We start from the raw sequence: 13,156 nt of genomic DNA, 5'->3' as shown, positions 1-13,156 counted from the left end.
GTTTTGGTTCCTCTTTATCTAGCTTCTGAGGTATAATTCATTCTCTCTCCGCTTTCAAGGAAGTGAAGTTATGACGTGCAACATTTCTGTATTAAAACTCCCTCTACCTTCTCCTTATACTCCTTAAAACACACCATCAAACATATAGAAGCTTCTGGGCCCGAGAGCCAAGTTCGGGAAAAGAAATTCTTTTATTGCCATGTCTAGTAGTGCTTTGATATTAGCACACAAGAAATGCTAGATCAAGAGACTCCCCACATTTTGCCAAGGCACATCAGAGCCTATTCCAAGAAATATCATGTTGCCCCAAATGTTGATTATCCCTTTAAACGAAGGTTCATGGCTTTTGAAGGGAATATGTGAGAGTTCTCTTCTGAATGTCTTTAGATTCTAGCGTTCAGTTGGGAAGAAGGCTCAGGGAGAAGCCATGCAAAACTCGGTCAGATCTAAGGAGAGCCACCCAGCCTCAAGACCTCATGAAACTAATAAAAACAGGTAGTGGGGGGAATCAACAGAAGTCGTCGTGGGGTGGGGGTGTTCAGGGACAACGCTGTGATCTCATTTCCCAAGTTGATACATCAGAAAAAAGAAAACTGTTTATAGTTGCCTTAGTATGTATTCACACACGAGGGTGTTTTTGATTTGAACTTTGCTAATGCCTGCTGTGGTGGTCAAAGCTAGGCTGAAGGCTACTCTTGTCCTCACACAGGGCTCCCTTGAGAAGGGTGAGCACCCGGGTGAGGGGAGTCAGATGTTGCAACAGGCCGAGGTCGCCCGTGGCTGCTGCACCGCTCCGAGCATCCCTGCTAGCAGGGCACACACCTTTTATCTCCTGGGACCAGGCCCAACAAGCATCTTTCCCCTTCCATCCTAAGCCGCGTCTCCCTAGCAACCAATTTAGGGAAGAAGCGCCTATAGGCGGAGTCACGTGCTCCTAGGACTTCCGGGTTCTGGCCGTGACTTCCGGTTGTCAGTCTCGGGAGGCGCAGCGGCTGCGGCGGGGACGCGGTGGAGGCCCGGACTCCTTGGGCCGGCCTCTCTCGTCCTCGTCCGCCTGTCCGAGATGCATCCGCGGCGCCCTGAGGGCTTCGATGGCCTGGGCTACCGGGGAGGCGTTCGGGATGATCCGCCTTTCGGCGGCCCTTTCCATGCGCGCTCCTTCGGTTCAGGGACGGAACTGGGCCACTGGGTGACGACGCCCCCGGACATCCCGGGCAGCCGCAACCTGCACTGGGGCGAGAAGAGCCCTTCGTACGGCGTGCCGTCCGCGCCCCCGACGCTCGAGGGTTCCGCGGAGGAGCCCTTTCCCGGCGGCGGCGAGGGCCCGCGGCCGGGACCGAGCAGCGGTGAGGGGTGCGGGGCCCGGCCGGGCGGGTGGGCCGGCGGACTCCGGAAGCGCGCGCAAGGCCCGCCTTGGTCCTTGCACACGCTACCACACCCTTTGCCCTCCTTTCGTCCTCTGCCCCGAAAGGAGCCTCCTCCGCACGCGATTTGTGCTCGGGGGTCACCGCACTAGGTGACGTCTGCGTTGCCTAGGATGCATTGGGTAGGAGAGTTTAGGGGTCCAGGAACGTTACCACTGAGGGCCTGAATCAGGAAAGGAAGAAATTAGATTATTTACTGTTGTCAGAATTACTTTGGCAGGTGGATTTTCTTGATTTAGTTAATTGACTCATAGCAGTGTTTTTTGGAAAGACGCTTTTTTAGTCTAGGCAGATTGGGGTTGAAGCTTGGCTCTATCAAACATAAATTTACGCCCCCCCCCATTCCTCGGTTTTCATCTCTTGTTGAATGACTTGATTATTTTTAGAGAGCTAAATAAAATAAAAATAAATAACAATAATGTAAACATGCACAATAGGATAATTAATCTTTTCCTTCACTTACCCTTTTCACCACAGGAGTTCTGATTTTAGATCCCAAATCCATACCTGTGTGAAGTTTTCCCTTCTGACCTAAAACCTCCACTTAAGAGTTAGAAACACTAATATAACTTGACTTTGTATTCAGTTACTCGCAATGAAGTGTCATAGAGCTTCAGTTGCAACACTGCATGAACTACGCATGTTTAAAATCTGTTTTCTTAAAATGTAAACGCCTGCCTTATTTTCTGGGAATAACAAATTGTATCATTAAGTATTAAACATTCTATACATAACCGTGGTACTCATTCCTTAGTTTTTACTTGGAAGTTCAGATGATCCTGTGTTAGAATCTTCCAGTTCAGGAAGAGGTAAAGAAGGGTCAGTGTGTCATCTCGTGTCTAAGTGACTCAACTAAGCTTTAGTCTGTTATCTTGTTTGGTTCATAGTCTCCTTCTGGTCCCAGAATAATGCTGGAGAACTCCTTTTTGAATGAAGCTATAAATGAAATGATTTAAAACACAAGTATAATTGCTATAAAGTTACCATCTTAGGCAGTAAGGTTTTTATTTATTTATTTATTTTTTAAGATTTATTTATTTATTATATTTAAGTACACTGTAGCTGTCTTCAGACACTCCAGAAGAGGGCGTCAGATCTTGTTACAGATGGTTGTGAGCCACCATGTGGTTGCTGGGATTTGAACTCCGGACCTTCAGAAGAACAGTCGGGTGCTCTTACCTACTGAGCCATCTCACCAGCCTGTCAGTAAAGTTTTTATCTTTTCTTAAATTACATCTTGATGGTTCAAATGGGAAACTTGCTAACACAACCAGTTCATTTTGAAGCTGTTAGCAAGTGAGTGACTACAAGTTTCCCAACAAGGAGAGCCTCACATAATTAACAGCATTAAGCCTTCCTAAAATGTCATATTTCTTTTAGTAATTGTATGTATAAATACACGAAAGAAAGTGCTTCAACATGACAAAAGCTTTCCAGTTAGCGCGTATATCTTTCAAGGTGAAGCTGGTAGCTCTCTGCAGGAGTATGCTTATGTGGCCTGTTCTTAGAGTATTCTCATCAGAAAGGACCAATGCTTCACTTGAAAGGACAGGGAAGAGAGAGTGGCCTCTTGAGAAGATTGACATTTAGTGTCTATTCTGCTGGCTAGGTTACCATTAGGATTTTGGATTCCTTATTCAGGAGAGAGCTTTCTATTGTAACATGTACATAGGAGGGTTCAGCTGTTAGCTTTCTAGCAGTGCTGTAGAAGGGAACACAGAATGTACCTGGGTCCTACCACACTGTATTAAACAGCTATTCTTAACTATTTAAAACAATGTCATAGGGAGATGCTGCACTTAACTTCAATAGTTACTCTCAAGTTAACTATTTTGAGATATTCTACATGCAACTAGAGTCCTTCAGTAATAGTGGATGACTAATTGTACAGCATAGGCAGTCAGTTCCTCAGTGAATCAGTATGACCATCCATAGAAAATTTTAGAGTGATTGTAATCAGAAATTAAAACTGGCAATGCTTAGGTTCTGTCTGAATACTAATTTGACATAGTCCACACATGGTTTTAGCACTTTTTAAGATAGTTGTCTTTGATAGTAATTAAACTTTCAAAGACTTTTTTTTTTTTTTTTTTTTTTTTTGTAAATAGTCACAACTTAGAACTATCCCGGATAAGCAAGCCCTTGTGACAACAGTCCATTGGAATGAAAGAACAGTGGTTCCTGTAAGAGGTCCAGCACTTGGGAGGCAGAGGCAGGCAGATTTCTGAGTTCGAGGCCAGTCAGGGCTACACAGAGAAACTCTGTTTCGAAAAACCGAAAAAAAAAAAAAAAAAAAAAAAAAAGAGGTCCATACCTTGGAACTTGCCATGTGCTCAACCAGAGTCATTCACTATTTAAACTGACTCCCTCTTTCATATCAGAATTTGAGGTTTAAATGTTACTCTAAAATCTTGGTTATCACAGTGAATATAATATTGGTTATGAGTAATCTTATTCCTTTTATTTTTAGAACAGTTGAATAGATTTGCTGGATTTGGTATTGGACTTGCAAGGTAATCTTAAGATTTTTGAATTTATTTTGAGTTTTTCCCTTAATTATAATATTAAATAGTTAACATTTCTTCCTTTAGGTTTTATTAGCAGATTATATACTTACCTTGTAAAAATTCATTATTTAGTGTCTATAACTTGATTTTTAAATAGAGATAGAAACCAGTCATTCCATTGCATAAATACAAAGTAATTTTGTAATGAATATAATTACTTTCATTAGTCTATCAGAATAGAATAGAATAGAATAGAATAGAATCTTCTTCTCAAAGTGATAACATGATTGACAGTTTCCATAAACATTGCAGTGGTATTCAGGGAGTTTTGCAGCATAGAGGCAGGATTTCTGTTTTTAGTTACCGTTAGTCAATCTCCTTTTTTGGTTTTGTTACTGTTTATAGTGGTCATTATAGCTAAGAGCATTCATCAGTCTTATTTATGGTATTATGAATACAAATTTCATAAATATTGGACTTGTGCATTGTTTATCCTTCATACCAGAGTGGCCTTCATCATTTTAAATGTCTTAGTCAATAAAATGGCCTTATTTGCATATTAAAACCTGAGTGATATATTAGTGTCAGCATAGATAAAAATATATATTTTCCATTCTGCTAATCTTTTTAGCCTAATTCTTTATGCTTAAAGCTTTATACCATTTTATATACTATATATATGCATATATTTATACATATACACACAAATATATATATATATGAATGCATCATAGCTGTAATTATTTTGCAGGGAACATATTCAAAAGAAATATTTGATGCATAAAGTAGTATTTAACATGGTCATTAAAATTCTTGTGTCTTAAGTACCAAGTACATCAAAATAAGAATTTCTAAAATGAGGATCTTGAAAGGCAAATGACTCTTCATATGAGGATTTTGTTCATAGGACATTTTTAAAAAGGCAAGTTACATGATGTAGCATTTATGTCAAAAACAGTATTTTCATCTTTGTACTATAGATAATATTACATATTTACAAACTTGTGGATCTAGATTTCATTTATATTAAATTTATTGTTGGCATTATTTGCAGATATATAGGAATTAAATCCTCTTAATTGTGAAAATGTAAGAATAACTTCAGGTATATGTATGTTACAAATATAATCTGTATACAGACATATATATGTGTATATATATATATATATATATATATATATATATACACATATATAAATTACATATATAAATTATTTCTGTATAGTCTCTTTACAGAAAATGTGCTGGCCCATCCTTGCATTGTTTTACGCCGCCAATGTCAGGTAAATATAATTTCTTGGATTCCTGAGACAAGCCAAATTCTAATTAGAAGCACAGAATTCTGATAAAATGACATGAAATTATATGCCCATTATCCTGTGTGAAATACTCCAAAATGTATAAAATATCAGTTCTCAAACTATGTAGCCTTAAAAACCTCTTCAGACTTTTAAAAGTTTTTTTTTTTTTTTTTTTAAGCAGGATTCTAAATGCTTTGTTTATGTGGATCATGCTTGTCAGGAGCCATGATTTCAGAAATGAAAACTTACATTAATAATGATCTAGTTTGTTAAAATAAAAATTCATTCATCAGATATTAACAGAGAATCTTTACAAAATTTTTTTAAAAATGTCTTTACTATCAGTCTGATATAGAATGTTGTTTTAAAAGAAACAAGAATATTTGGCCTCCTGTATGTTATTTTCTTGAAAATAGGAGCATTTTTATTCTTTTCAGATATTGTGCCTTCTGAAGTTAACACTGAGATTTACTAAGTAGTGGTTTCTTAAGGGTTATATGCAGTGTGAAATCTGAAGCAACCTAATTTTTAAAAACTCTTACATTAAAAGGGTCCCCATATTATAATTTATATCCGCATGTGATTATCACCCTATATTGGTTATTTGAAAAACGTTGATTCACTGACTTTTGTGCCCAGGTGTTAAAACACTGGATCTTTGGATACCAAAATTAATCCCCCTTAAGAGAACCACTTAGCTCACAAGAAGTTTATAATCACTGTAAATTCTTAGTGAGATATACATTTCCACAAAAACTTTTTAAAGCATTTTATTAAAATGTATTAACTATACAAAATATACAAAGTATGACATTTTCATACATGTCTATCATGTCCTTTTATTTTTCTTGTCCCAGTTACTTTCCCTTGTCCTTCTTCCCACCTTCTTTTGGTCTCTTTCTTATTCCCAAATAGTGCACTTCCTGCTTTCATGTCCTTTATTTTCTTCTTATTTCTTTGATTTACAAAAAACCCTATATTCTGTAGATGAGAAAGTATATAATATTTGTCTGGATCTGGCTTATTTTGCTGACTGAGATCTCTTAGTTCTTTCCAGTGCTCTTGCGTGTGTGTGTGTGTGTGTGTGTGTGTGTGTGTGTGTGTGTGTGTGTGTACACTGGTTGCATTGAGTGCGGTCCTTCTCACAGTCACCAGCTCTTGTCCTGCCTGTTTCCCTGATTATAACAGCTCTATTAGGGGTGAGATGGAACTCAGTATGGCTTTGATTTACATTGCTCTGGTGTACAGTGAATCTTTTTTTTTTTTTTTTTTTTTTTTTTTTTTTTGCCATTTTTACTTTTTTCTTTAGATTATTTCTTAGGATTATTGGTGGTTTTGGTGTTTAATCTTTTTAGTTCTGTATGTGTTGTGGATAGTCGGTTTCTTGTCAGATGTCTCCCATTGTGTAAACTTTGTCTACTTTGCTGAACAGAAGCTTTTTAATTTATGCTGTCCTAGTTGTCAAGTCATGTTTCTGTTCCTGAGTTATCAGAGGCCTTTTCAGAAAGCCCTTGCCTATGTCAAGATTCTAAAGTGTGTTCTATGTGTTCCTTGGCCAGAGTCAATATTTTAAATCTTATTAAGGTGTTTCTGATTTGTACTTGGAGAAAAGTTGATTCTTTTTTCTTTCTTTTTTTTCTTTTTTTAAATATGTTTATGAGTGTTCTCTCTGTATGTACACTTGCACATCAGAAGAGGGCATCAGATCCCTTTATGTTGTGAGCCACCATGTGGCTGCTGGGAATTGAACTCAGGACCTCTGGAAGAGCAGCCAGTGCTTGTAACTGCTGATCCATCTCTCCAGCTCCTCTCCGTTTTCCTTTTTTCTTTCCTTTTTCTTTCCTTTTTCTTTTCTTTTCTTTTCTTTTCTTTTCTTTTCTTTTCTTTTCTCTTTTCTTTCTCTTTTCTTTTTCTTTTTCTTTTTTTTTTTTTTTTTTACAACAAAACAAAGAAAGCTCACCTTGTTAATTTCCTAGTACTTGTTTGGTCTGAGTATGTAGGTGAATGGCTGAGTATCTAATAGGCCCTGTCTGTGTTCATGTGTCAGTACTGCAAGGGGAAGCTGTGTATCTCAGGTGTGAAAGTAATAGTTTTTATGACAGTAATACATGGTCTGTGATAAAAAGAAAAGTGTCTAAGTAGGTTGCAAATCTATCATGTAAGACTTTTACCTCGTGACAACCATCTTCCTTATGTCACACACATGCTAATTAGAAAGGTGATAAGTACCTATAGATTAGAATTACTTAATTACCCTTTCACCAAGGGCACTCTTAAACAAAGATTGTTTTTCCTTCTTGTGAGTATCTGTGGTGAAGAATATAATAGAAAAAATACACCTGATGCTTTTGCCTTGATTATTACCATTGCTTTTATACTCCATAGTATGTTATCAACAGTGGGTAAGGTAAGAGGTGCCTGAGGAAAACTAAGAGAGTATTTTGAACTGGCCTGCACTGTAGCATGTGCTACTATATAACTTAAATTCTTTGTAAAATAATTTTCTCACATAAGACAATATAGCTCAGTACAAATTAGTCTGTTTATACTTGTCACTGAAAAATAAGAATGCATAGAAAAATAACTACCTAAATAGTATTGGAGTTGTAGATGCTCTAGAACAGTAACATTCGTTTGTATATATGTATGTAAATTGTGATATCACATCATAATCCAGTTTAAATAAGTTTGACATGCTTGGCTGTTTTATAATTCATCCATTGATTCTAAGCTATAGTTTAAAAAAGCTTAGCCAAATGAGTATGAGATTTAATTCCAGAGTTTAAAACCCCACTTCTCAAACAGCAAAACCCTCTTACAGTTTTCATCACTGGGTGTTTTATGTACTGTCCACATACTACACTTATAGCACCATAGGTACAACAGTTAATGCTTATTTGAAGTTATTTTTATTTGACTTTAGACCTTAACTGTTAGGTTATGCTGAACTTGAATTCTTTGTGGCCTTACTATTTCTTAACAAAACAAAAATATTACATATTTTTATAGGTCAATTACCATGCTCGGCATTACCATCTCACTCCATTTTCAATTATCAACATTATGTATAGCTTCAACAAAACTCAGGTGAGAATCTATTCTGTTAATGCTATATATTTAAACTGTTTAGCATCAAAGTAAGAATTCTCCTTTGAGTCTTTCAGAACTTCACTTAATTCAACGAACTTGCAAAGAACTGTGCTAAGTTCCAAGAGTTTAGCAGCAGGTAAGGTAAATGCAATCAGGAGATTTACGATATTGTCATAGGGACACAAATGTCAGCATAAGCTTGTCCAGTGTGTGGTTCAGTATGAGACTATAAAGTACTGATTAGTAGATAGTGCTTGTTAGCTTTCTCATTGCCATAACAAAATACCTGACAACATCTAAGGAAGGAAACACTCATGAAACACTCATCATGATGGTGACAGTGAACTCAAGGTTCACACCAATTGGGAGGCTCTTGATGCTCTAAGATGTGATACTGCCAATCTTCAGGGTGGGTCTTTCTTCTCAGTTAAGCATTCCTAATCTGTTTACAGTGAAGATTCAGTATCACAACTGAGCTTGAACCCAGGGTATGATGTGGGAAAGAGGTTGAAAAGAGAGTTGTCAGAAAGTCTGCTTCTTAATGCTGAGGTAATGGTTTTGTATGTTGATGTTCAAAGGCAAAAGGAAAAGAGTAGTTATGGTTTGGGAACTAGATATAATGCCATGAAATAGAAACTTGTAGCAGGGGCTGAGGGTAAGAGGAGGATGAGAAAGAGCCAGAGAAGTCAGCAGCGTCAAAAAGGACCTTCTGTGGTCTGTGCACTTTATCCTAAGAACTACAAGAGAACCACTGAAGATGGGTTACAGCATTGATTCTAACCTGTGGGTCACGAGTCCAGGGAAGGTGTCCAACAGCCCTTTTGTAGGGGTCACATATCAGATATCCTACATATCAGATATACAAAACATGGCAAAATTATAGTTTTGAAGTAGCAATGAAAATACTGTTATGGTTGTGGGTTAGCACAGCATGAGAACTGTATCAGAGTATGTCACTGTGTTTGAGTGACAAGTACACGCTGAACAGATTGCATCAGAATTTAATTTTTTTGTTAAGGGTTTCTTTGTGTACCTTGGCAGTCTTGGAACTTGCTTTATAGACCAGGCTGAATCCTAGCTCAGAGATCCACTTGCCCCTGCCTCCCTAGTGCTGGGATTAAAGGCATAAGCCACTACTTGATTAAAATTTAAATTTTGTATGTTTGACTTCTAAGAACTTTCCCACATAAATGATCCTGTGTTTACGTAGGATACTATGTAAAAATGTATTATGCAAGATATCATATCGTAAAATTTCATATAATAATGAGCCAAAATAGCTGGGCAGTAATGGCGATCCCCTTTAATCCCAGCACTCTGAGGGGAGGCAGAGGCAGGTAGATATCTGAGTTTAAGGCCAGCCTGGTCTATAGATTGATTTCCAGGATAGCCAGGGTTACACAGAAAAACCCTGTCTCTCAAAAGCCAAGAGGGTTGGGGGAAGGGAGGGAGAGAAATGAACCTAGAAATGAACCTACCTAGCAGTGGTACCAGTACAGTAACAATGATACATTTAGGTGGCAAAACACCAGGTGGCCTTTACAAATAAGAAACTATCTCTATGTGTACTGATATGGAATGGTTGTTGGGTTGTTTTTTTATGATTCAAAGTACATCTGTTAAAAATGAACAAATGAAAAAATTGTATCTCTTTCCATGCAGACAGGAAGATAAAAGTTTTTGTGGGACTAGGATGAAAAAGAGATACAGTTCTGATAGTATATTGCTTCTTTTAACTTTACATTGTTGCTATTTTATTTTCTCATTCACTAATAACCTAGATAGTAGCAACACCATGGTGTTACAGTAGCAGAAACAGTGAACTCTTGCAGTATTAGAGGTATGTGAGTAATAAGGTAAGGGTGAGAAAAGTAGGAGACTTAGAGACTGAGAACGTATAGAACTTAGGAGACTTAGGAGAGACTGAGGACGTATAGAACTTAGGAGACTTAGGAGAGACTGAGGACGTATAGAACTTAGGAGACTTAGGAGAGCTGAGGACGTATAGAACTTAGGAGACTTAGGAGAGACTGAGGACGTATAGAACTTAGGAGACTTAGAAGAGACTAAGAATGTATAGAACTTTGGTTGATTACTCAGGAAGAATGGGAAATGCATGATTTTAGCACAAGGAGGAAAAATAGGAACTCCAACAGAGAAGGAAAAGAAATGGGGCTAATGGTTACGATGGAATGAAGTTGGGGAAATAAGAAGTTTCTGATGCCTGTAGGTCATATAAACAGCTAGATTGTAGGGAGTTGGCTATAGAGATGCCTGAGGTTTAAATAACTTAGCCAATCATTTTAGAGTACTTAACTAAATGGAATATCTTAGTTCATCCTAGTCTAAACTAGGCTACCATGAAACATTAATAACTGAGGCTACTGTACTGGTATAGGCCTTGGGATCCTGGGATTTGGGAGGCTGAGGAAGGAGGATCAAGAGTTCAAGGTGAATTTCAGCTATGTAGGCCATCCTGGGTTATGTAGGAGTGCCTCAAGAAACCAAGAACAAAGTGGTAGAAACCCAATTAATTACAGTTCTGTAAGATTTATATAAGAGTAATACCTTATTAGGAAATATTAGCAAACCTTCTGTATTTTCATTAAGAACTTCTGTGTTTTATATTTAGGCATTAACAGAACTATTTGTATTGTTTTTGTTTTGATTTTAGGGACCAAGAGCCCTATGGAAAGGGATGGGAAGCACGTTTATTGTTCAGGGAGTCACACTTGGAGCAGAAGGTATAATAAGTGAATTTACACCTTTACCAAGGTACATGTGGAGCCTTTTTTTTCCAATATTAGTTTTATATTAAATTTTTATCAAATATGGAAGCAAATATCTTGAATCTGAAAGCTTGTCTAAAGTAGCCTAGAGAAGGGAGGACAGAAAAGCTTCTTTATTACATCTTGCTGATTAAGTGTGTGATAGGGTGCTCTGTGTCCTACTCTCTGTTGAACTGTGCCTTTCATTCCTGCTGCTAAGTGAGAAACAGGAGTGTGGGAACAACTTCCTCTTTAAGTAGCTCATTTGTTTATAAAACATTGTATGATTTGTGCTATAATTAAATAATGCCCTTCAGATTCCCAGGAATATTTACCTGGAATTATTGGTAAGGATTTCAAAAATAACTGAAAGTTGAGAAAGAAGTATGAGCATGAGTTGACGAGGCAGGAGAGTCTTTCTTTCCAAGAGAAGGCAGCAGCACCTGGTCTCAGAGCTTCCGCAGTGTCGGCAACAGAAAGCAGCAGCTTGTACTTGGAAATGAAAAGAGGTTTCTATGAGCTCATCTCTCTTCTTTTTATACATTTTTCTTTTATTATTGGGTAACTTTTTGTATATATATTATCTGGGACACATCCAACTCAAATCTCCCTCCTTCCATTATCGTCTTTGCAGTGGTTTATTCTCTGTGGGCCTGGAATCAAACATCTGTTCTTTGATAAGAACAAGAGTATTCCTAAGAGGTAGTGTAAAAGTATTGGTTCAGACTGGCTTGTCGAGAGTTAATGTATTAATCTTAACCACTTTGGGGGCAATTTTGAGTTGTGGAACAGAACAGAGAGTACAGAGTTAGGAAGGCATGCTAAGTATAATTGATGATAGTTACTGTTAGATTGGAACTGGGAGTATCAGGAGGGGAGTTGCCAGCAGTGACTGAGATTTTTTTTTCAAGTAGAAATGCTAACCGAGGTGGAGACTTCATTAAGAATAAGTTAGAGAAGTAGTTAGGAATTTAACTTTCAATAAATGGAGTTTGAGATTTTTGCCACACCTGTAGGGGATATCTTTGTCACTTTTATGTTACTGTGAAGAGACAACATTTCCAAGGTAACTTATTAAAGCATTTAATTTGAGGCTCACAGTTCCAGAGGGTAGTAGGGACTATGGCCATCATGGCAAGAGCATTGCCAGACTCAGGTAGGCCTGGAGCTGTAGCTGTAGCCGAGAGCTTACATCTGTCTCACAAGTATGCAGCAGAGAGAGGGAGAGCCAGAGTGCTCACTGGAAACCTCAAAACCCATAGCCGGTGAGTGGCACACCTTCTCCGAAAAGGCCACACCTCCTAATCCTCAAATCTATCAGCCTGTGGGGGCTGTTCATACCACCACAGGGGTATGAACATTTTTTAGAAGGGACTGGAACTGCAGATCAGGATGCCACAGGAGTTATTTAAGTATAGATGTTTGAGTATTGGGGCATAAAGTATCATTCAGAACTTGTGTGTCTACATGTCTGTACCATATGTAGAGGGTGGGGGTGGTGACAGCACTTGTGAAGGGTAGAGTCAGTGATACCCTCAACAAACCTAGAAGGGAAGGTTCATGACATAGATTCTAGAACCAGAGGTTGTAAACTTCAGTTGTAGATATGCTGGGGGAGAGAAAGTAGATAAACTGAGGGAGGCTGAGTTTCTTTTCTGTGGGTCAAATTCAGCCATTACTTGTTGCAGGAAAGACAGCACTGTATTTGTAGAAAGCCCCAAGAAGACTGGTACTGTAGGTGTTCTACAGCTATGGCTGTTGGCAACAAGGCACTCACAGACGATGTGAAAGGGATGCTAGTGATAGTAGTGAGCTATTGTAATTTGTTGGTGACTCTTTGGCATGACCAATTTTCTGTAGTATATTTTTCTGAATGAACTCATGGATAGTGTTAAAGGCTTTGAATAGTTCTGGGTTATTTATGTAAAGGATATATTATCTTGATTGTTAAGAAAGGGAGTTAGGCCGGGCAGTGGTGGCGCATGCCTTTAATCCCAGCACTTGGGAGGCAGAGGCAGGAGGATTTCTGAGTTTGAGGCCAGCCTGGTCTACAGAGTGAGTTCCAG

The 13,156-nt window shown here is 38.2% G+C and overlaps 1 protein-coding gene across 1 annotated transcript in view; it reads left to right on the top strand.

Annotated features, from left to right (window-relative positions):
• The first annotated feature begins 964 nt into the window (after positions 1-964).
• The window catches only part of Slc25a46 (solute carrier family 25 member 46), a 29,728-nt gene continuing 17,536 nt past the window's right edge, over positions 965-13,156 (top strand). Inside the window, exons 1-5 of the mRNA XM_021214515.1 lie at positions 965-1,346; positions 3,895-3,937; positions 5,157-5,214; positions 8,242-8,319; positions 10,997-11,097. Of these exons, the coding sequence (XP_021070174.1) occupies positions 1,064-1,346; positions 3,895-3,937; positions 5,157-5,214; positions 8,242-8,319; positions 10,997-11,097 (563 nt within the window). The 5' untranslated portion in view covers positions 965-1,063. The remainder of the gene's footprint in view (positions 1,347-3,894; positions 3,938-5,156; positions 5,215-8,241; positions 8,320-10,996; positions 11,098-13,156) is intronic.

Source organism: Mus pahari, chromosome 15, assembly GCF_900095145.1.
Source record: "Mus pahari chromosome 15, PAHARI_EIJ_v1.1, whole genome shotgun sequence".
Taxonomy (NCBI): Eukaryota; Metazoa; Chordata; class Mammalia; order Rodentia; family Muridae; genus Mus; species Mus pahari.
The sequence above is the reverse complement of the archived record's forward strand: the minus strand, read 5'-3'. Positions and strand labels throughout refer to the sequence as shown.